The 24778-nt window shown below is 38.6% G+C and overlaps 1 protein-coding gene and 1 long non-coding RNA gene across 3 annotated transcripts; both read left to right on the top strand.

The window, feature by feature from the left end:
- Window positions 1-4072: 4072 nt before the first annotated feature.
- Window positions 4073-18731, top strand: taok1a (TAO kinase 1a). 2 transcript variants are annotated; one of them, XM_044353307.1, is made up of 20 exons: window positions 4073-4561; window positions 7905-8146; window positions 9490-9561; window positions 9687-9788; window positions 9893-9938; window positions 10036-10132; window positions 10245-10358; window positions 10473-10564; window positions 10757-10850; window positions 10937-11018; window positions 11145-11312; window positions 11477-11677; window positions 11825-11953; window positions 12337-12573; window positions 12674-12802; window positions 12934-13137; window positions 13271-13510; window positions 13723-13935; window positions 14075-14257; window positions 14859-18731. In XM_044353307.1, the coding sequence occupies exons 2-20, from the start codon at window positions 8015-8017 to the stop codon at window positions 15393-15395; spliced, it is 3072 nt and encodes a 1023-aa protein (XP_044209242.1). In that variant the 5' UTR covers window positions 4073-4561; window positions 7905-8014; the 3' UTR covers window positions 15396-18731. The 2 variants fall into 2 exon arrangements, with proteins under 2 accessions (XP_044209242.1, XP_044209243.1); XM_044353308.1 differs by having other exon boundaries at window positions 4073-4368.
- Window positions 18732-20769: 2038 nt separating this feature from the next.
- On the top strand, window positions 20770-24723 carry LOC122983532. The gene is made up of 4 exons (XR_006403726.1): window positions 20770-20893; window positions 22754-22890; window positions 23522-23566; window positions 23674-24723. It is a non-coding gene; the product is annotated as an uncharacterized LOC122983532 (long non-coding RNA).
- The last annotated feature ends 55 nt before the right edge of the window (window positions 24724-24778 follow it).

Consider the following 24778-nt stretch of genomic DNA (forward strand, 5'->3'; position numbering starts at 1 on the left):
CCAGCGTCATAGCAGAGAGGCGTGGCTACAGGTTTGCCGGAGGCGATATGTTTTCTTCCTAGGATGACGAAGTCATGACCCGCCCTACTCTTCCTCTGATTGGCTAGTCTTCGTTGTCTTCGTTGGTTGGGTTGGTCAGGTTTAGGCATGAGGAGTGAGATTGGTTAGAGTTAGGGTAAGAATATCAGGGTAAGCCAATCAAAGGCAGAGTAGGGCGGGTCATAACTTCGCTATCCTAGGAAAAATAAATTGCTCACCGCAGGGTTTCCTCTTGCAAATAAAAACCCTCGTGATAATATGTGAACGTCATAATATTTGTGGGACACATCTATTGAATGCTTCGTTCACTGGACACATTTCAAGCACGTGACCACAACAAAAAAAATCCTAACATATTGAGCTACATTAGGTGACAGTACAAAAACGTAGGCTGCTAAATTTAAATCACGATGACAAGTCTATGATAAGAAAACTATTTGAAAATGTTGTGCTTCCTAATACAACACTTAAAGTCCCCCTCTACTCAGAAACTTGTTTTTCCTCTTGTTCCTACAGTTTGATGTTTGCGCTTCACTGTGCAGAGTGATGTATGTGCAGAGTTTAACACTAGAAGGATGTTTTCACATTCATTTGCTTAAAGTGGAAAGTTTCTCTGTGATCATTGAAAATCCAATTTTAAGGGTTACACAAGGGAAACTTGAAGCCTCCAGAGCACAAACACTGAAAAAGGACTTCACAATGAAGTAGGAGACATCTTGTGTCCTGCAGTTAAACTTCTGAAATGAAATATATTTGCATATTTATAGAGTCTGGAATTTTTAATGTGGGAGAAGGAGTAAATGTAATTTTTAATTTTGATTTTTTTCCCCCCCTTTTTGTGGAAAAACCATATCAAACACAAATTATTTTTCAAAGTAGAGTAGTCAAGTCAAATCAGTTTTATTTATGTAGTGCCAAATCACAAAAGAAGTTATTTCAGGGCACTTTTCATTCAGAACAGGTCAAGACCGTATTCTTTAATTTACAGAGACCCAACATTCCCCCTTGAGCAGAACCGGGCTCTGGTTGAATGGCCATCTGCCTTGACCAGTTGGGTTGAGAGAGAGAGAGAGAGAGAGAGAGAGAGAGAGAGAGAGAGAGAGAGCAGGAGGAGAGAGCATAGCATAATGCAAGTTCCATGTAGAGATGTATAATAATATATATAATAATAAGAAGAAGACTAATAATATTAATTGTAGCAGTGTATATGTTGAGCAGGATCATGGGGGTAGTCAGTGGCTTGTAATCACAGATCCAGATTCTTCAGCTCCGGAGGCAGAGATACCCGCAGAAAGCAACAGGAGGAGAAAGGAGAGATGAGAAAGCACAAAACTACGGGAGAGAGAAGACGCTGAGTTAGTAACATTCATTAATGGGACATGAATACCCACAGACACACAACCCCACCTCTGAGGCATGAAAGATGAGTCCATCCTCCTTCTCATCATCCACCGATATATTTAATCCTCTTTCTCAGCAGTCTCTAATGATTCATCACCTTTCCCATTATTCCGTAATTCCACTGGAGTTTACAGGGGCAAGAAGTCTCTCTATGAGAAAGATTCCTCCTTCTTTAACCATGAAGGAGTGAGCGGGGAAACAGGAGAAGTATAAATGGAGGTAAAAGAAGAAACTTCAAGAGCCTCTGATGCATTTACCTCCAACAAAATTCATTCAGAGAACAGCATCCTTTAATTACTGCCTTTGTTTCACCATAATGGAGTATAATTAGGTCTGTGGCAACAACACCAACCTTAACTCTTTTCTGTAATAAAATATCATCCTTCACCTTTGACGCCAACAACCACCTGTAAGTACTTTATGTGTGCTGTCTAGCCAACTACCATCAATTCATTTGTAGCTTTAACAAGTTTATAGATTCACTTTAAAGTTAAGTAGCAGCTATCTGAAGAATACCAGTGAGAATACAAGTATCAACAGGTGACAGTTGCTCATGCACCTAAAAATAAAGCGTGATAAATGACTGATCATTAATTTGATCTCTTGCAGTAGCAACCAGCTCGACTGTGTATCCTGTTTGTGTTCATTGCTGAAAATGCAGCGTGAGGACACTTTTTGTAAATGCACTGCTGATACATGAGTTATGTGTCATATGAAACAAGAAATCTTCATTAAAATCTACCTTATTTCATTATCATTGTCATCATTAACTCTTATTCATCGAAAGTAAATTTACTATTGTACATATGTACAAGTTAGATCTTAACAGGACTCTTTTGCAGTTAAAGCTTCCTTTATATGAGCTACTTTTTCTGCTTTCTGTTATGTCTGCCCAGAACAAACAGATTTACTGCTTTCACCAGTTGGATCTCCCCCTCTTCATGTAGAAGCACAAAGTTGTGTAACATAGAAGCAGCACCAGTCACATGTGGGACCCCCTGAAGAGGAAGCATGTTAAAGTAATGCAGATCCAAAAGCCCCTGTCAGAGCTATACATGAGAAGAACTCTGCCATTTGTTGGCTTTGCAACGGGCAGGTCATTGTATAGGCTGAGTTACCAAAGTTATATGAAGAAGAGGCTACAGGGGTTTCCTCGGTACAATGTTACATCATGCACAGACCCACCAGAGAATGCATTAGTAAACAATAGCTGACTATCATGCACTGCCTGAGGGGGAAATTTACATCTATATGCACCCAGTTACCCCTGGAAATCCAGATTCACCGTTCCCATCTTAGAACCTGTTGTGCTTGCTGATTTGAGAGGCCTTTGTAGCTAGTTTGAATATGGGAAAATATTGTGCAATGTCTTGAGTCGCACTCTTTGGCCACTCAACAACAGGCTGCAGAGGATCCCCAGGGCAAAGCACACAACACTCTGTTCTAGTACAGTTTCTCAGTAGCCGACAGAATACTTGCATCTGCTGGTTAATGCCCACATGTGGGTTATGAAAGTATAATCCTGAGAATGTGTGTATGTGTTTTGAACTGTATTATTATAAGCAAGGTCAGCACAGGGTGACAGCAAAATGTGTTTACGATCTACTTAGTAAATACCTAAAAGCTTTATTTATTGGATATGTGTATAGCCTAAATAATAATAATTTCATAAACACAAATATCAGACTAATAATAGTACATTTCAATTATTTTGCATTTGTATATAGCACAGTTAGAACATACAACTACACAACAGTGCATTTATTTGTATATTAGAATTATTTAAGACATAATTTGGACCTAAATGCTATATCATTGATCAAAGAAAATCTGCTATTGATATTTATAGTACCCAGGGGATTAATTATAACTTTTATGATGACCCCCTGACCTTTTTGTTCAAGCCATAAATTTGTAGTTGTACATAAGAAATAAAAGCCAATTAGATAACAATAATATAAAGAATTTAATTAGCAGACTACCTTGACATATTTATCATTCTCTCCAGGGGACGAAAACTTTCCATTTTCTATGAACTTGTGCTATTCTCAACAGACTCACAACAGTAGGTTTCTTATTATGAATACTAATAATTTGCAATAAACAAGTCCACCATAATATCAATTCTACTTTTCAGAAAAGCATTGTCCATTGGAAGTTTTTTATTTTTATTTTCATATCATCTATGATCATTTACAGTAACCTGAAAATATGAGGAGCTGTACAGAAATGCATTGCCTTCTCCAATAAAAAAAAAAAATGGAGGCCTCTAATTATGACCTACATAATTCAGATCTTCTAATTATGACTTACTATCTCATAATTTTGATATCTCTATTCATAATCATGGGATATTTTCTCATAATTATGAGATAGTAAGTCATATTTGTGAGTTTTTTCCCCTTAATTATGAAATAGTAAGTCATAATTATCAGATAATTTACCTTAATTATGAGATAGTGAGTCATATTATGAGATAAGGCCTGGTGAATGCAGTGCCCATCCGTAGAGATGCTACATCATAACAGAATAAAAAGTTTTGCAAGAGTTGAGTATATTATTGGCCTGGTGTTTGTTAATTATGCTACAATGTCTCCGCCTCTGGATGTTTTTGGGTCAGAGAGAGTTTACTGCAATAGGCAGGGCGGAACTGCTGTTTGCAGGAAGGCGGACAGTCAGCCGGAGTTACAACACAACTATAGACTCAAGTAGTTAGTTAACATGCCAGTGTGCTAAGCCATATCCTTATTTTCCTATCGGCATCGAGGAGAGTATCGTGGCTTGTTTATGGGTGTTTTGGAGGTGTTTGAACTTCCCTCACATTCTCCTATTTTCACGAAGGGAGGCGGCGGCGGAGCGCTCGGCAGCCATCTTTGGACCTGGCTGGGAGTGGGACTCGACTACTCTGGCACCCCAGTTACTTCAAGGGTGGGGATTTTAACCTATTATAATACACAAATCTGTATGTTAGAATCGATTGACAGCGTCAAGAACCGGAAGAATTTGGTGTACTAATTCACCGCGTCGGGAATGAAAAGGGAAAGAGCACTTTTATAATCCCAAACTGTTTTGAATTACACGACAGTCTCTGCACCGCTGAAACCTGGCCTGTCACAAGAGGGTGAGTTTCGGCTAACTGGCTAAGCTAACATAGCAAACATCACATAGGTTAGCCTGCTAATTTAGCCATCTCTAATACATGACTCTTAAAGTTGGTGTCGTTACACCTCATTTCCTGTAGATACTGAACTGTTCACGCTGTTAACACGTCGTGTATATTGCTGGGATTGTTTTATCATATGACACGTAAGTTAACTTAGCCTAGCTGACATTAAGTTTGGTGTGCAGCTAACACTACAGTCAGCTCCTGAAACCTGAAGGCATTACATGTAAGACTTCGGTAGTTTGACTTTCTTGCGAGACAGTTGAAACAGCTGTTGGAAAGTGACAACTTTTAGCTAATCCTACTTCGTGACCTCTCTAATTCCGCTTGTGTTGAAACTCCAGTGTGGTATTACCTAGCCACAGGTAACTTAGGTTAGCTTGCCATGAATACTAACAACGCAGCAGGTAAAGCTGGGCTACTACCTCTACTCCACGGGGTTGTTTTAAGGTTGTTGTTGTTGTTGCTGTTGTTTTCACAGTGTTTTTACCCACAGAGAGATTATGACTATTTGGGCCCAGTTGCCATCTTATTTTATTAATGTAAAGTAGGCCAGTGCATAAACATTTATTGCCCTAAAAGATTAAAGACATAGGTTTTTGTTGTTTTTAAATGGTTGATAAGATAAAGGACACCCTGGTGGTTGACACCTGTTTGTGATTGTGTGTTTTTTGTGTATGGATTGGTGTGCCAAAAGGAAATGACTTAAGTGACCTAAGTTATTGATTAGTTTATATGGCATGCTGTTTACTACAGGAGGTGGCAGTTGTATTTTTGTTAAGCTGACTTAGCTCTGTGTGGTTTGGGAATTTTAAAAACTGTGAATTTTTATCACTGTGGGATAAATTGCAATGTATGTCTGAGTATTTTATACCATGGCTGCTACTGAATGTCAAAAAAATACAAATAATCAGTAGTCAAAATGCTCACCAGGCCCCATTCCTATCTCCCTATAGCTGTGCGAACAGGAAATGCTGAGAAATGCAGCAGTGAGGGCATAAATTGGGAATTCCAACCCTCCAGCTTTGTTGTCCTGTCCTGCTGCATTCTTGTCCATATGTATGTGTGTGTGTGTGTGTTAGCTGGAACGCAAAGGGTGCTTTATGAAGGTATCAGTTATCATCACTCACTTTTGTGCTCACGTATCCACAGTTGAAAATGCCATCATGAGATATGACAACAAAGCTCATTCATGAGCGACAATGTAGTAAAGAACAATGGCAATAAAGAGGCACAGTCCAACATGGTAATGAGGCTTTATTTCAGGGCCGTGGCTGCATCTGTGTGGAATAGTGAGTTGTTCAGTGTTGTTGTGAGACAAAAGATGTCTGCTTGAACTGGGGGCTGTTTCTCCCAGGCTGGGAAAGAAGTCTTGTGACTCTAGCGTCAGCTCTGCATCTGTTTGCAGCTGATCATCTGAGCCGCATGGACTCAGTAAACTTTCCTCAGTGATCTTTTACAGTCTACATCTGTATTACAGCCGTAAAGCCCATAAGAAACCATTTAATAGACAGCAGATAGTTTAAAGTTAAAGCTTGGCAGAGGAATTCTGGACCCATACTACATTCTGTCCATTTCTTTAATTTGAATGGGTCAGTTCACCTAAAATTAAAACAAACAAAATAATAAACCCACATTTTCCCTCATATCATGTCCACTAGTAGTATCTAGTCATGCAGATAGGTTTGGTTTTATGTGGTGAGGCTTTGAGATAAGGCTAATGCACACACCCTACTGTGGATATTTTTCAGTGTTTTTACATTCAGAATAAGATGATTATAGAAGTATTATAACTATTTTGATAATCTTTTTGAGTAATTTTTAAAGAAAAAAATCCAAAATTCTCTTGTTCCTGCCTTTTAAATGTGAACATTGTAAACATTTTCAGGTTTCTTTAGACTGCTATGATAGTAAAGTGAATATCTTTGGATTGTGGGCTGTTAGTTGGAGCAAAACAAGACATTTTAGGTTGTATTTTAGGCTTTGGGAAACTTGGTGATTGACATTTTTCACCATTTTCTGACATTTTATAAGCCAAACAACTAATTGCGAAAATAATCAATAGTGAAAATAATCTTTAATTGCAGCACTAGACAGTTCAGAATGACAGCGGTTCGAGGTTGGCGGATTATCCCGGGTTTCCAAGATGTTATGTTTTGAGAAGGCGAGCTTCTTTTCTAGTTTTTCAGATGTAATTTTCCCAACATGGTGACAACTACAGACAAATTATTTATCTGCACTGTATTGGGATGTGGCAGCTTTGTGGATTTCTCAAAACCCAGGCAAATAAAACCTGCAAAAAACTACCTGCATGACATTTGGGTGATCTGACATTTTAATTACTTGTAGCAAGGCTGACTATATGAGCAGACGGCGTTTGGTATGTTTGAGAACATGTGTTTACCGAGTGCGTACAGGTTTAACGAGTAGACCTATCACTGGAATGCTTTGTTTCAGTTGGTGAAGCAGCGTGTTGTTTCCTTGGTTTCTTTGTTCAAGCTGGAGAGCTGGAGATTGTCAGGTGTGTGAGACTTTTCTTTGTATCCTCCTCACATCTGTCTGTCTACATACCAGCCACTGAAGGTGTGAGGGGAGGATGTCAGGACGCAGCCCACTGATTTCCATGCTGTACTTGCTGTTACTATGGAAACAGGAGACTTATCTTTTTCTACCTCAGGATTTCAGACTGGCCATTCTGCACACTTGTACCTGACATCATTGTTCAGTGAATGTCTCGTTTAGCCTTCCCTCACTCAGCTTATTAGGCTCTGCTGTCGCTCACATGTACTGTATATCAGAGAGGTGTGATTTCAAAAGTGTAAAAGTAGAAAATATGTGTGTCTTATGTTAAAGTGCTTGTTAATTCATAGGCACAGTGGATAACGTTGAGCTAGTTCACAGAGGTGTGGTTGTGTCTTGATTTTTGGTTATCATTCTGCTGAAAACAAAAACATTTCCAAAAACTTTAAAGGTGACACTCAACCCAAAATAAAATATTTTAGTATCGAATAGTCACCACCTCTAGGTTTTTTCTCCTTAATGGAGAGCAACAAGTGTGATCAGCTTGAATTCATCTTGGTTACAACAGTGATTCATTTTTATGACAGAAAAACTATCAAAACATCCATAGAAACTTCTCACACCTCACCTGCAGCATATTCTACGTCTCTGCTGTCGATTCATATTCAGTGTTCATATATAGGCCCTGTCTAATTTACAGTAGCAACATATGCATACATATTTTGTCAAGGCTACATCCCTCTGCAACACACTAAGTTTTGTCTTTCCTTTGAACCTTCAGCTCTGAACACATATGAGACCACTGTCCTGCAGATGAGCCATCGGAGGGGGCTTGTAAGTCGCTGTCGCAGACCCAGATAGTTCCTGGCGGCAGCGGCATTGCCCCCCATTATGCCCAACAGCAGTCGGGCGGGGAGCCTGAAGGACCCCGATATCGCTGAGCTCTTCTTCAAGGAGGACCCAGAAAAGCTCTACTCAGATCTGCGTGAGATCGGACATGGCAGCTTTGGTGCTGTATATTTTGTGAGTATTTCACAACATGACACAATAAGCCAAGTCAAGGCTGCAGAGCTAATTTTCTTAGTATAGCTTTTTTTCGTGATCAGGAATGGATGTTTAAGTGTTGCCCAGCAAAAAGATAAAGGTTATGAGGACCAAATAATCGATTATACATTTAAGGAAAATAGGGGAAAAAAACACCTGGAGAAGGGTTGGTAAAGGGGAGGAGTTGAGGCTCATTCAGGTAAAATGGTAGAAACTGTAATACAAAATACAACAAGGTAGAGTTATCATCAAAAAGTATTAATATATAAATAATCAAAATAGTAGAGATGTGATATTTGAGATTCTTTCATTTTTTTGATCAGTGTAAAAAAAACAAACAGCCTCATCCATTGTGATTTAGTTACGACACAAAGTGTAAGGGTTGCTGTAAGCTTGCACGTTTGTGCATGAAATATGAAAACATTGGTGCTCTTTTGTAACATGCTGAGTAAGCACTTTACATCAGTGAGAGTTACTGGGATGATATTGATATTATTGATTGCTTGTTTTGGTATTTGGCAAAGGCCTTTAGATCCTTTTAAATATTTCAGAATGATTTTCGACTGCCTAAAAAAGCTGAATTATTTTAGGGACACTGTCTTAGTTTGTGAGCGAAACACACTAAAAGCTTCCAGTAAACAGTTGAGCATGCACGACCTTTCCAGTAGAGCTTGGAGATATTGACAAAATCAAATATTGGGATATTGTGTGATTCCAGTGGTGTATTTTTTGGCCCAAAATTGAATTGTGATGTGTGATATTTTGAGTTAGATTCGTGCTTGCTTACACTCTTTAATCTTAAGGAAAAGTGGGCCATATTGTCCCTGTAATGTGGATGTTATGGCCAAACAGCTGAAAACATTAATTGCTCATGTCAGTCTGCTTAAACAGAGTGTTGTACCAATTAACAGCCTCTTGAAACTCAATTTGCTTGTCGTTGTACAATGTTACATTGCCCCAACAGCTACATTGAGTCTGCATGGTCTGCACTCTACATGTCAACTACATGTAGTCAAGTCTCTAATGTGGACCATGTATCCTTATCCATGATAGTGGTGGTGTGCCATACAGTGATTGTTAATTCGAGTTTTAATGCCACAAAAAGGCATAATTTAAGCCTTAAGACACAATATTATGGTAACCAGAATTTTCAGGTAAATCAGGTAAATTTCCTTAATGACAAACTGACTTTCAGTAATATGAACAAAATTAATTATCATCATTGCCCATGAATATAGCTTAAGTTGTTAAAATGAACATTAGTAGATTCAAGTGGTTAAGTTAAAGTGAAGATGACAATCACCTGTATGCTTATCATTCAGGCACGGGATGTGCGGACAAATGAGGTGGTGGCCATCAAGAAGATGTCCTACAGTGGAAAGCAGTCCAGTGAGGTACGGGAGCTTTTACTCATCTATATCATGTTAACAGTCGCTTGTTGCCATGTTTACTCATGTCAGGAAGTGGATATGTTGTTTTGTTTGTTGTCAAATGTATCTGCTTTTTACTGTTTTCTCAGAAATGGCAAGACATAATCAAGGAGGTGAAATTCCTGCAGAGAATACAACACCCAAACAGCATAGAGTACAAAGGATGTTATCTACGAGAGCACACTGCCTGGGTAAGAATAAAAAAAGGAGAATACTAGTGACGATGATGATGATGACATTCTAATCCCAGTGATTCATTAATAAAGAATTCACACAAGACATTATTTCATTGCAGCTGGTGATGGAGTATTGTCTTGGCTCAGCTTCAGATTTGTTAGAAGGTGAGTTATAACTTTGAACTTACTAGTCTCTTTTCAAGTTTATCCTTGTGACTCTTTGCTCGATTTACAATGCTGACGGTGAATGTGTCTCCTCCAGTTCACAAGAAACCTCTACAAGAAGTTGAAATAGCTGCAATTACCCATGGTGCTCTTCAAGGGTTGGCTTATCTTCACTCCCACAACATGATTCACCGGTGAGTGTTTTCAAGTGTTTTGGGAGCATGCTGGGTTGCAAGTGCTTTTGGCTCTCAGGCATTCTGTCTTCTGTGTGGAGCTGTAATAATTTCCTCTCATGTGCTATGACAGAGATATCAAGGCAGGAAACATCTTGCTGACAGAGCCAGGGCAGGTAAAACTAGCAGATTTTGGTTCTGCCTCCATTGCCTGTCCTGCCAACTCCTTTGTTGGGACACCATATTGGTATGTTGCATGTTATACGTCTCTCCTGTAATACCTTTGCAAAATTTTCATGAAATTGTCATTTAAATCTTTGTATTCTGCTAAATGTTCTTGTGTGTTTTTGTTTTTTTTTAGGATGGCCCCAGAAGTAATCTTAGCTATGGATGAGGGTCAGTACGATGGAAAGGTGGACATTTGGTCTTTGGGAATAACCTGCATTGAATTAGGTAAGGTCACTGTTGTGTACGGCCTGATTATGACAGTTCATCTATTTTTACACTCATAAACATCTCGAAGCCAGAATTTATTGTGCTCACAAATTCAGTCAATGACTTATAATGTTCTTCATGTTCTCTTTTTAATTTCATTTTTCTTCTCAACATCTGACTCCTTGATATAACCGGCTGCTTGGTTTATAGCTGAGAGGAAGCCTCCACTATTCAATATGAATGCAATGAGTGCCTTATACCACATAGCACAGAATGAGAGCCCAATGCTGCAGTCTAGTGAATGGTGAGTTGTAGAATTACATTTGCAAATATTGTTTCTTAAATATGATGGTTTCTATAAAGTGACTACAATTTAATCTTTCACTTTAGGACGGATTATTTCCGAAACTTTGTAGATTCTTGCCTTCAGAAATTTCCCCAGGACAGGCCCAACTCTGAGGAGCTCTTAAAGGTAAGAATGGAAAAAAAAAAGTTGGATGTGAAAGAGGTATGTTAGTTTTATGATGAATCCTTATGGCCACGTATTTGTTAAAATTTGGAATATCAATGAGGGACATCTTTTGTGTTTCTCTTTCAGCATGCGTTTGTCCAGCGTGAGCGACCGGAATCAGTTCTATTAGACCTGATAAATCGAACTAAGGATGCGGTGCGGGAGCTGGACAATTTGCAATATCGCAAAATGAAGAAGATCCTGTTTCAGGAAGCCCACAATGGCCCCACAACTGAGGCACAAGATGAAGAGGAGGTCTGTTGTGTTACTGTTTCAACCACTTCTGGCTTGCATCTCTCTCTTTCTCCATTTCTGTCATCTCCACTCTAGGATGGTTGTATTTTATAGTTCTATGTCAACTTATGCTATCAGAAAGCATTGTTTTAACCATGTTACTACCATGTGTGTGTTATTTGTAGGAGCCAGAGCACAGTGTGGGTAGAACGGGTACAGTGAACAGCGTGGGGAGCAATCAATCCATTCCCAGTATGTCAATCAGTGCAAGTTCCCAGAGCAGTTCTGTTAACAGTCTAACAGATGCAGGTGATGATAAGAGTGAGGTGGACATGGAGGGAGACCACACAGTGATGTCCAACAGCTCTGTCATACACCTCAAACCGGTAAGAATTGGTTATAGGAGTTATTATTACATGACTTTATTTATTCATTTTAAATACAACATGAGACATAATTTTGGTTGCTTCATATTGCTTTACAGTATCTTGTTCACTGATTACATGTTTTGTGTATTTTTGCTTGTCCTTCAGGAGGAAGAGACATACAATGAAGAGTCAGAACCTCACACCCGGCCAACCGAGGCACAGTCCCCGCCTGCACACACTCCACGGCCAAAACGAAACCGCGAACACTTTGCCACTATACGCACAGCCTCAGTGGTAAGAACACAGTTACAGTATTGACAGATCAAATCAAGAGATGGCTAAAATAACTTTGTAATTTTGTATGTAATTAAAACTGGACATATTTGATTTGATATACTTTTTTAAAAAACTGTAAGTTTTTCTCAAAATTTCCTGAATATAATGATACATATGACAATCTTGCATATATTGTTCATGCAAGAAAATGTTTCTCTCAATCAAGCCCATCTAGGGACAAGCATTGCAGACTAGCTTCGGCTATAAAAGCTGTGGTATATGGCATAAGTTCATGCTATATACTTGTCCCCATACAAATAAACATTAAATATCATAAACAATACAGAGGGATATACATCTAACAAAAATCTAAAGAGAATCTGTATCTTGTGTCTTGCCAGCTCACCCGCCAGATTAAAGAGCATGAGCAGGATTCCGAGTTAAGGGAGCAGATATTAGGGTACAAGCGCATGCGGCGGCAGCACCAGAAACAGCTGATGGCTCTGGAAAACAAGCTGAAGGCTGAGATGGATGAGCACAGACTCCGTCTGGACAAGGAGCTGGAGAATCAGCGGAATAGCTTCGCCCAGGAGATGGAGAAACTGATAAAGAAGCACCAGGCATCCATGGAGAAAGATGTATGTTTTCGTTGTATTTATGTGCTCACCTCAGATTTATAAAACAAACACTATTATTTTGCCTAGAGCTAAATGATTATGATGTTTATTTTTCCATCAGGCAAAAACATTTACCAATGATGAGAAGAAGTTCCAACAGCATATCCAGAGCCAGCAGAAGAAAGAGCTCAACAGCTTCCTAGAATCCCAGAAACGGGAGTACAAACTTCGCAAGGAACAACTCAAAGAGGTAGGGGATCCAGCTGCGTTTGTGCCCCTTACGCTAGTCTCAGTTTCAGTTTACTTGTTGTTTGAAAATGGACATCAATCAGTAATATGCAGCCAGTTCTGCCAGTGACCTGCAGTTTTCTCTCCCTGTAGGAATTGAATGAAAACCAGTCAACACCCAAGAAGGAAAAGCAGGAATGGTTGTCCAAGCAGAAGGAGAACTTCCAACACTTCCAAGCAGAGGAGGAGGCCAACTTGCAGCGCAGACAGAGGCAGTACCTGGACCTGGAGTGCCGCAGGTTCAAACGGAGGATCTTGATTGCTCGCCACAATATTGAACAGGACCTAGTGCGTGAGGTCAGCGCTCTCTCCTACATTATACTCTCTCCGTTGCTGCTGGGTCTAATTAATTAATGATTTGTAGTTATCCTTGGTATGTGACAATCTTATCTCATTGTTGTTTGTTGTCCCTCCATGTGCACATAATCAGGAGCTAAACAAGCGTCAGACCCAGAAGGACTTGGAACATGCCATGCTTCTGCGGCACCATGAGTCCATGCAAGAGCTGGAGTTCCGCCAGCTCAACACCATCCAAAAGACGAGAGCTGAGCTGATCCGCCTGCAGCACCAGACGGAGCTCACCAACCAGCAGGAGTACAACAAGAGGAGGGAGAGGGAACTCAGACGCAAACATGTTATGGAGGTTCGCCAGCAACCCAAGAGCCTCAAGGTGAGAACTCTGCTTGTGAGCGTGCATGTACATTTAATATTCAATAGATGCCCTCATTTCACTGGTAATAATCCTTGGTTTGAGTCCCAGATTACTGTGATTGCAAAGACCTAATTAAGATAATAACATTATGTTTCTGTGTTGCTTGATGTTTGCTTTAAATATGAAAAAATACGTCATTGTATTTTTCTCTGCATTACACCATATAACAGTCCAAAGAGCTACAGATCAAGAAGCAGTTCCAGGACACATGTAAGATCCAGACCAGGCAGTACAAGGCACTGAGGAATCATCTGCTGGAGACAACACCAAAGTCAGAGCACAAGGCTGTGCTGAAGCGTCTGAAGCAGGAGCAACACCGCAAACTCGCTATCTTGGCAGAGCAGTATGACCACTCCATCAATGAGATGCTTTCCACTCAGGCGGTGAGTCAGTGTTAGGAATGTAGAATCCTAAAGTTGTGAAGTAAGACCATGATGGTGCCTATATTACATGTTGTCACCTTGTCAATAATGTGTATGTATATCATATGGATCCTGATCCTGTTTGTCGTTCTGTCCTCAGCTACGTCTGGATGAGACTCAGGAGGCTCAGTGCCAAGCCCTACGAATGCAGCTCCAGCAGGAGCTGGAGCTTCTAAACGCCTATCAGAGCAAGATCAAGATGCAGACAGATGCCCAGCACGACCGTGAGAGGAAGGACCTGGAGCAGAGGGTGTCACTCCGAAGGGCTCTGCTGGAACAGAAGGTTTCTCTCTCTCTAAATCATTCACATAAGGAGATTTACATTGCGCTGCCTCATTGATTATCTGCAAGATTTGAGTTTTACAGGAACTAATTTAAAGGCCCAACACACACACACTGGATTTCAGTCATTCTGGTTTATTAGGGTTGCTCAGATTGAAACTTGGCAAAGCTATGCTGGGAATTACATGAGGTCAGTGGACTCCACTCCATGCACTAAAAAAGATGATAAAGGTGTAATTTGTAACTGTAACAGGAGTGAGATGCCAAGCCCAGTCTGAACACAGCCATACAGGCCCGAGAAGTGGTCTAATTATGCCGCACAAGTGAAAAAGTGAAATTAATCAAATAAGTGAAAACACCTGTGGATGTGGAGAGACTTTCAAGAGTAATTTAACAATGTGTTTGCTTTATGCATTCAAAAAGAATAAAGGACAACCCTGTACCAGCTTTATTTGTATCCGGCATGGTGAGAAACACTGAATGTAAACATAACCTTTGTTAACAAGAAAACTCCACAGGGCACTGTAAGTGTAATTGCTAACTGTGACGCAAATATTGTATATAAACAGTGCTGTTAAAACCATTTTTTCCTTCTTCTTTAGATCGAGGAGGAGATGTTGTCTTTGCAGAATGAACGCCTGGAGCGAATCCGGAGCCTGCTGGAACGTCAAGCCCGAGAAGTCGAGGCTTTTGACTCAGAGAGTATGCGCCTGGGCTTCAGCAACATGGTGCTATCAAACATCTCTCCAGAGGCCCTCAGCCATAGCTTTCCCGGGGCTCCAGGAAGTTGGAGTCACCATCAGCAACAGCACCCATCCGGGAGCTCTCCAGGGCCACACTGGGGCAGTGGCAGTTTGGGCGCAGCATCAAGCCACCAAGGCAGCCATCACCACTATCACTCCAGTCCAGGAGGGCCACCTATGCAGCAAGGCTGGGGGCAAGGCATGCAGGGAGGTGGGGGTCCCCAACCATGGGGCCACTCATCAGCAGCCCTGGTCTCTCGCAGCAGTGGAGGTGCACAGAACAGCCCCCAAGCAATGGGGAGGACACCCTCGGGAGGGCGCAGTGAGCAGGGCATGAGCAGGAGTACCAGTGTCACCTCTCAAATATCTAACGGGTCACACCTTTCCTACACATAAATCCCATGTCAGCCCCGGAGTCCAAGTCTGAGTACGGAGATGTAGATGCCCAACAAATGCAGCAGGACAGAGTATCAGCTGAGCTCTGCAGCTCTGTCTCTCTCTGCTACACCCCCCCCCCCCATTTCTCCCATGTACAGATGTGGATGTGTGATGAAATAAATGTTGCTCAGGTCAAAAGGGCTGGAAGAGGCACAGCCCCTCCTCACAGCAGTTTATCGGCACACATGCAGATTCTTAAGTTTGTGTTAAATTAGCAGTTTGAGTGTCAACACATAATATTCCCTTTTTTTTTTTTATTTACAGCTCTCTCTCCTACAGATTTTTTTTAAGTATATGTTTTGTGCTATTCACAGCCATTGCTCTCATTTTGCACATGAAACACTGTTGAAATCCTTTGACACGTGTTAATTATGTCCTCAGAAATGTGGTATCAAACAATCACAGTAAACTAATTTTGTTTAGAGAGCCCCCTCCTCCTTCCCTCACCTGGTTCATTTTCAGTTATACACTGGCCAATTCTCTGACGGTGGTTAAAGACACAGCAGTCTTGACTAAAGACGCTTTGCTGTTGTGATACCAGCCTGCTGTAATGGTCATTGTGATAAATTAGATGCCTCCTTTTTATTCAGTAGTTTTTATTTCACTTGGTTTTCCTGATCATCAGCCAAAATGAGACTTTATAAATTCAGAGCCAAATAAACTAATCTTAACTGTTTCTGATGTATGCTACAACACTACTACTGTGCCTTTTTAACCTTTTGGTTATAGAATTCAGTCTCAGATGTTTATAGTTTGATATTTTAGATTTAATTAGCAGATTGAGATCAGTGCCAGTGTTATGTTTAGTTCAGTCTGTTACACACCTGCATTCTTAGCTCCAGAGGTCCCAAATACTTCTCTCAGATTTATTATTATATTCACTGAATATGCATAAATGTTGGCTGAAGAAATAGAGAATTGTGAGAAATAGAAAATAACTTGTGCATATCAGTAACTGTATTTTTAGTTCTTTTAGAGTGGTGGCACTCTCGGGGGGCGAACATGGAAACCCCTGCGTTAAGGAGAATGTCGGTGTGCATGTTCACACAAGGAGTTGTGAGGAAAAAAGGAGACTCATTGCCTTCAAAAACAATCCTAGTATTGATATGTTGATTTTATTAGTGCCTTTTAAAACTGCTGCCTTTTTTTTTTTTTAAAGCACTTTATACCGCTAAATATTTGTAAAGTTAATATTTGACTTCTTTTCGCAAAGCACCTGGTGGATGAGTGTTTTGTTGGTACGTATGTAGTTGAGGAGTCAAGCTAACCTGTGCTGTGATTTTTTAGGAGCAATGTCCCAAGTGCAGACAAGGCCTAGTGTATGGCAACATACAGTATGCCAGTTAAAGCATTTTTTCCCCTTTTCTGCAGCTTTTACTGTGTTTTGAAACTGTAGCTGTTAGTGATCTCTTCTGTTTATGCTGACTTTTGAATGAACATAGGATGTGAGGATGCTGCAGGCTTTTTAGATGTGTTTTGGCTAGTTTCCACTGAACAAACTGAACCGACTTAACTGTAGAGTCCTTAATGTGCAGGCAGGTAGATTAAGGTAATTGTCATGACCATGACAGCAGGCTTGGCACTACAAAGAAAACTGCAACACAGTTTGAAATTTTTAACACCCGATAAAGCAACACTAAAAATTTAAAAGGTGCTAAGTTAAAAATGTTACACAATCTCATCATAACCCGAGAACAAGGATGACTAAATTAAGCACATGTTGATGTCATCGTAGTATACAAATATAAAATTGACTCAACGCACACTCTGTAAGAACAGCCAAAATGAATAAATGTGGCAAAAAGCACTTAGGTATTTCCTTTGATAGCCTCAGCAGGTCCTGTCTGAACAATTTCTGGTTCTGCTCAGTCATTTCTTTACTTTCTTCAATTTCCGCAAAGACAATTAAAAAACACCTAGTTGAATAGGCCTTTTAAGGATAACGATCCAGAGATAATGAGGATATATACTTCCTTGAACCACAAAGCTGGAGTTAAATGTTCATTTGTATATTTTATGAAAGAAAACATTTAAAAACTTAACTCAGCTTTTTAAGAAAATAATTTCTAAAATAACTTTATTTAACTGACCACACTGATATTAGCAAACCTTTCCAACTGAAAATGAGTTATCTGGACATGGCTTATTGGAAGATATTCGTGTTTTTGTGTACACAGACAAAATGCCTCATATGCATGTACAGTATTGGCTGTCATCTCCTTTAAATCATTCAGTCAACTGGCCGTCTTTGAGCATTATCACTCATCTCCATCTACTTCCTATCACATTTGAAGACACAAAAATGCTGGGGTCTTTTCTTTAAGAGGTGGGATTTTTAATTTTTCCGCACATGTATATATCCTACCTAGAAAGTATGCATTATATCAAGTTACATATGGTTTGGTCCCAAATCTCAAGATTTTTGTTCCAGCTACTGTAACACAGGATATATACATTGTTATTTCTTTTCTGATTTGTTAATATTTGGTAATGAAAAGGGGAATGTATTTATCATTATTGGGATCTTACCTTAAGTCAAAAGCCAAGGCCAAGAGTTTGAATGTTAGGCCAATCAAACCTCACCTACATGCCAACCTTAAGTTTGTATGCACACATTTTGTTCACTTTTATGTCAATGTTGTGTGTGAGGGAGTCTGGATATTGTTGTTGATCATTGTCAGTCATAAGACCTCTCCACCAACCTGGATTTCTTTTTTTTTTTTTAACTTTGATGTCAAATTTTGTCCTACTGACTGAAAGCATATGGGATACTGAATGAGAACCGGCAACAGAGAACATGGCGATCTTTTCTATGGTCAAACACTGTGCCGTACCGGAGTTGCCAAGCCCAGATACCACTGCATTGTATCATCTCCATGGTTTTACCTATCACTGGGCTGATAGAATGAAATGTATGAAACAAAAAAAAAAAGTGGGTTCTGGTCTAGTGGCCAAAATAAAAAGGCTTGAAAAGATGGCGTGGTGACAAATTATGAAAAGAGATTGCATTTCTTTGAAGATGTCAGTATTCTTCTTTTGGCACATTACCACTACAACTCATAACCTGTATTAAAATGTATAGATGGTGGAACATGTTATTGAATGTCTGAGAGATTATGAAGATACTACATAAGAGATGGTAAAGTACTAAAAGTGGATTTAAATTGTGTAAAAAGATTCATAAAACAGAATAAAAATAGGATCAAATTTACTATTTTGTTTGTATTATATTTACCATTGTGTTGGCAGAGGGATATGAACAGAAATCAGCTGTAATAAAGTAATTTTAGTATATCTTGCCTTGTGTTTTTTTCTTGGAGCTCATAGTATTGTACTGTATGAGTGCTTTGCTGTATACACAATATAATAATCTAAAGGACAGGTTTTTAATTTTTCTAGCCTGTCATAAAACAACAATCAGGTGCCCAAATGAACACTGAAATAGGTTTTCCTTGCTATAATCATTCCTCCTGTTCATACTGGCCATTAAAAGATCCCTTCATAATGCACTTACAATGTAAGGGGCCAATGATTGGGCCAAATTACACAGCCCTCCTGTGAAAAAACGCATTTAAAAGTTTATCTGAGGCTAATATGAAGCTTCAGCCATCCAAATTAGTCAAATCAAGTAGATATCTTTTAACGTTACAGTCTTTTTATTGCCAAAGTCCCTCTTTTTGTTACTATACTTCCACTGCAACTCAATAGAGAAACACTGTCTGAGGAAACACAAAGAGGGAATTTGATACTAAAAAGACTGAATGTGGCAGATATCCACTTGATATTACTCCCTATATTAAGCCTCATAAAAGCTGGCACCCATCACTTACATTGAAAACACATTTGAGGGGGATCTTTTAATAGCCAGTATGAACAAGAGGAATGAAAACCTCTTTCAGTGTTCATTTTGGAACCTGACTGTTGTTGTAAGATACACTTTAAAAATTGTGAACTGTCCTTTAAACCATCATTAAGTGCAAAAAATGACCACTTTGTAATAGTGAACAATTATAATTTTAGCAAAAGGAAGTCATTGCAGTTTGGAGTGCAATCAGGTATTCCTCAGTTGTCAGCTGGATGTATGTATATCCCATATAGGCTTTATTTGACATTAGGCAATATTTGCCTGTGACAAATGTTGACTTGTTTCAATGAGCTGTAGTGTTTTACTCAATTATGAATAAAGATTTGGTATATGCCACTAACCAGCCAGTTTCAAAAGCAAAACATTTAAGTTTAAAGTACAGTTTAAATATCTCTTAAGGGCCATTAAAACAAGTAAAATGCAACTTTCTTCTAGCCAAAAAGTGATTGCAGCTCATACCTTGTTACTTGTTACTTGTTTTCTGCATCAGAGTAACTCTATTTGACTCCTGTGGGTTATATTTTTCAAGACTATAAACAACCCAATCCTTTTTCACCAGTTTAAATACATCTAAAGGGTAAATAGAACCAGTAATTCAGGTTCCTGCTTGCCAAAAAGTGATTTCCTCTTTTTTTCTCTCTCTCTCTCTCTGGGTCCGTCCCTATACCCACACTTGCAGTGTTTGCAAGTAGTAAAGTGGCTGCTTGTTCAACGTATTTCCGATTACTGTCACAGTGTCCAAGTACCTGTTAAGACCACAAGAGTGTGGAGGTTAATCAGAGCTCACTGGGACACTCTTGATTAATAGGACCTGCCGTCATTCATGCAGTAACTCATCTGTAAGTACTGCTCACATTCTTTATGAAAAACTGAGAACAGATGTTTTTTGTTGGCAAACTTTCACTTATGAATCTGAAACTTAGCTAAGACAATTATAAGATTGATGATGTAAGCTTGTTTCCCATTCTTTCTGTTGTAATTTTAAACCCCAAACAGTAGATATGGATGATAATATTCATGCTAAATCCAATTTATAAACTTCTTCTCATTAGTTGACCATTGTCTGTCCTAAAACCAGCCAATAGGTATTAGAAGCGTGCATAAAGTGTGGGAGAAGTGTTGTGTGTGTTGGTATATTTTAGATGTGGGACACACTTTGCCTTCTACCTGGCAGTAGGAAACTGAAACTACAGATCATCTGTTTTTCCACTATATGCACTCTGACATTCTGGTAGGATTTGCCACTTTGTGTGTTACAGTAACTAGTGTGTTATAGTTTCTAAGCCTTGATGTATGTAAATGAATCCTTTTCCATAATAATAAATACATAAACAAATAATTAAACAAAAAAACACCTGGCAGTGCGTGAATTTGAGTCATGGATGTATTATATATAAGTTCTATAAAGTTCTTATTATACATCCATGCTGCAAGACTGCAAGTGTGGGTGTCGGGCCTGGATGATGACGCACCCTCTCGCTCTGGCACGACACCGGAAATATACTCAACGTGACGATACGTGATGAGCATTATAAACAAAATGTTTTCCTAACCTGCAGAGGGAATGCCGTCTCAAGCGTCTTTCATTTGAGTAAGCACATAGTTATACAGCACGACTATATATTTATTTTAAGAACGTTATAATATGTTATATATTATATAATATGGAACTGGGACAATATGTAACGTCGCGTCAAACGTAAATCAAAGTAGCTCCACTTTGATCCACTTGTGTAACTGAATTGCTGTTTTTTGCATTGGTGATGCCTTAATCACGTTAAATTTAACCTTTCATATCAAATTCAAACATTTAATGATTAGCTGAACTAGCTACACGAACTGGGGGCTAGCTAGCATTAGCAGGCTAGCACAATAACTTTATACTGTAACGTTAGCTGCCAAGCTAGCGAGCTAGTCAACGTCATTATCACTATGACAACTTTATAACATTAACGTTAACCGACTGTAACGGTACAGAACTGAAATAACGTCTGTGTCGGTTAACTTAGCCGTATCTTTAAGTTAATTGACTAACGTTACATTAAGAAAACGCTTTGACGCTGGTATCATAACTTAGGTTTTAGCTACCAGCAAAATGTAAAAAGAAAAAAAAGTGTTTATCTACCGTTTTGGCAACATCAGCTAATCTATAAAATATCCAGTGGTGGAAGAAGTATTCAGATCCTTAAGTAAAAGAAGAAATACTGTCATCTATAAAAAATACTCCATTACAATTAAAAGTCCTGAATTTCCAAATGTTACTTAGTATAAAAGTATCATCAGCAAAATTAACTTTAAGTACTCATTATACAGACTGGCTTCTTTTAGAGTCATATTATTATAATATATTTTATTGTTTGTTTTTATCACCAACAAATACATGTAAGAGCATTTTAATATAGTTTATCAATGTGGAGCCAATTTAAGATACTTTGGGTATATAATAGTAATAGTACTGCATCATATTATATTAAGTGTATCATATGTTGTTTTTGTTTTTTTTAACACACTCTATTTAGCTATATAGCACCTTTCACACAAAGTGCTTACTTAAAAAAAAGAAAAGAACAGACAATTTAAACAATGAAATGTACAAAATAGCATAAAATTGAAATACTCAAGATAAGTACAAGTACCTCAAATGTGTACTTAAGTACAGTACTTGAGTAAATGTACTTAGTAACATTCCACCACTACAAATAGCCTATCTTTTGTAAATAAACCTTGTACAGTTTATATGTTACTAACATACAGTACTTTTGTATACATTTATTGTGGCATTTGTTATGTCTAACTGTAGCTATATATTTTAATGTTACAGTTTGTTTTGTGTAATGCTAGTTATCCAGATATATTACTCACTGTACCAGTATTTTATGTGACATACTGTAAATGTCATATTCAAACACGGGGTAGACTTGCATAAACCAAATACAGTATGAGAAGAATGATGAATGAATGTACTCAACATCTAAATCATGCCAGAAGAAAAAACATTTAGCATCCTTCGTTGCCTTGCTATATGCATATCAAACTTAATATTATTTACAATATTTCCTATTTTAATGTTTATGCATGCATAATAAGTTTAGTAACGCACAGATGTGAAGGAAATCATGCAAAGCAAAGTAGAGAGGTCCCGCATGCTGCCAGCTTACTGAAAACAGCAACATTTTGGTCATAGATCCAGATATGAATTCACAACATGAAACAACATGATTTTCAACGTTTCCCAAGATGGTTTAATACCCAGAGTTATCAAAGTGGTAATGTAAATGATATGTATTGCAAAATCTTTGACAGTAGACAAACTCATATTGTCTTACTGACGAACCCTAATTCAAAGTAGAGGAATAATACAAAAAAGTCAGAGGAGAGATAAATACTTTTAATAGACCCAGTATATTCCAGCAGGCATCACATACTGTTCTATCTGTTGTCTTCCTTACAGATCTCCAGAATGTTGTGTGAAGTCCTGCTCTCATCACTATGGTTCCTTTTTGTCATCTTCTGGGTCGAGACAATAAGTGTGTGGCTGTTTCTCTCCATGTTCTACCAAGACCGGGCCTTGTACCACTGGGGAGATGGGTAAGAGAATTGTTCCGTGGTTTTTCATACTAACCCTGCAGTGACTGGTTTTCCCATCAGATATCTAACTGTGTTTCCCCCACAAACACTCCATCGATCTCATCTAGAGCTGAAACAATTGAATGAATCGACTAATTGATTGGGAAAAAATTAATCTGCATCAACTTTGATAATTGATTAATCATTTAAGTATTTTTTTAAGTGACAATATTTGTTAGTTTCCATCAACATCTATGATATTAAACTAAATATCTATCTAATAATATAATTTTAGATTGTTCCTCAGACAAAGCAAGACATTTAAATATTTTATAGAAATAACGATGCACATTTTCAATCTTTTCTGCCTTTTTATGGACAAAACTGATTAATAAAGCCATAATTTTGTCAGTGAAGTCATGGGAGAGAAGAGAAGGTAGAATGACATGCAGTGAAATTAAAAACAACCCAATTTTCTTGATAAGACCCAAACTTAGACCTTAAGGGTCCTCAACCCTGTCCTGAACTGATGGATGGAAAAACACTTAAGAGCTAATGGACAATGTCCATAATGGAATCAGTGTGTGTGTACACGCTTCATGGGTTAGTGAGCGTATGTTCTTTTAATGGAGCCATTCTTTTGATGTTGCAGGGTATTTGCAGATGATCCTGGGCAGATGATATACATGTTGAGCAGGTAGGAACTTTGTTTTGACCTTGATGAATCGAGTTTGTAAGATTTGTTTTGCAGTATGAGCTGTGTGTCTCCGTGTGCAAGGTATAATCTTTTGTCTGTCTCCACAGAGTTGATGATACTCATACACAGAGGGAGATGCAGACCTGAGACAGAAGAAGATCAAGGACTCCTCTAAAAAGGACTCTGAATAGACGGCAGTTGCAGTTATGTGACTCGAGATGAAAAGCAGTAGCTGTTTCCTTTGCACTGACTGCCTTGCACACTGATGTGCACAGTCCTTTATAACATAGGTAAATATAGTAGGTCCACTTTGAAAAATAGGTGGAGGAGAGTTGTGGCATGAACATAGAAGGAGGTGCTCGATGAATAATGTGTATAACACCCACCGCTGTAACATTTATATTTTCACTTTCACATTTTGGGGAAGCTAAATGAGGGTAGCGGCAAATGCTTGGGTTACAAAGGATGATTTCATCCATGCATTTTTCTATTATTTCATTAAACTACATTTTGAGACTTGCACCAAGATGGTGTTTTGATCATACAGCTGCTCTATGCAAGTAAAATTGTTGCTATCTTCCAGCTATATTTGTGTTTTTGAAATGTCAGATCGCAGTAAATCTGTTATCAGCTGGGCACATGAATGTTATGAACAATTGTCAGATGTTTTGTTGTATGTTTGATGTCACAGCAAGAGCTAATATGAATATGGGAGGTGGTGGAAGTTTGGACCCCAGATAGATGATCATGGGTTCATAATGTGGTTTATGGGTTTACAATACTTTTCACAAAATAACCCTCAAACACATTAGACAAACTCTAAACAGGATCAACATACAGTAACATTTTTTTTTTTGGTCTAAAATGGGAAAATAAAAGTGAAGAGAATGTACTCCGTGATAGGAATACTCTCTCAAAACAGTACTGTTCCACCCAGGAAATTAAATAAAAGTGAAATATTACTCTAAAAATATATAACCTTTTGCAAGCCTGTGAGATTATGTCTGTCCAGACATTGTTGTAATCCCTTTTGCTCTCTGTCATTGAAGGGATTTGCTTTTAAACAAAATCAATGTAAAGTTTTGGTTTCACTTTGTATCTGAGGCAAAGATATGTTGTTTTGTATGAATATACCGAATAAATTTAAGTATTTTCAAGCCATGCTTTTGTTGAGTATCAGAGGATAGGTTCACAATTTTTCAAGTCAGATGT

Source organism: Thunnus albacares, chromosome 6 (assembly GCF_914725855.1).
Source record: "Thunnus albacares chromosome 6, fThuAlb1.1, whole genome shotgun sequence".
Taxonomy (NCBI): domain Eukaryota; kingdom Metazoa; phylum Chordata; class Actinopteri; order Scombriformes; family Scombridae; genus Thunnus; species Thunnus albacares.

Bases quoted from the DNA above. Each gene is read 5' to 3' on its own strand.
- taok1a (XM_044353307.1), top strand. From the start codon at position 8,015: ATGCCCAACAGCAGTCGGGCGGGGAGCCTGAAGGACCCCGATATCGCT. The intron at 10,133-10,244 runs GTGAGTGTTTTC...GTGCTATGACAG, and splicing joins TCCCACAACATGATTCACCG to AGATATCAAGGCAGGAAACA. The intron at 10,359-10,472 runs GTATGTTGCATG...GTTTTTTTTTAG, and splicing joins TTTGTTGGGACACCATATTG to GATGGCCCCAGAAGTAATCT.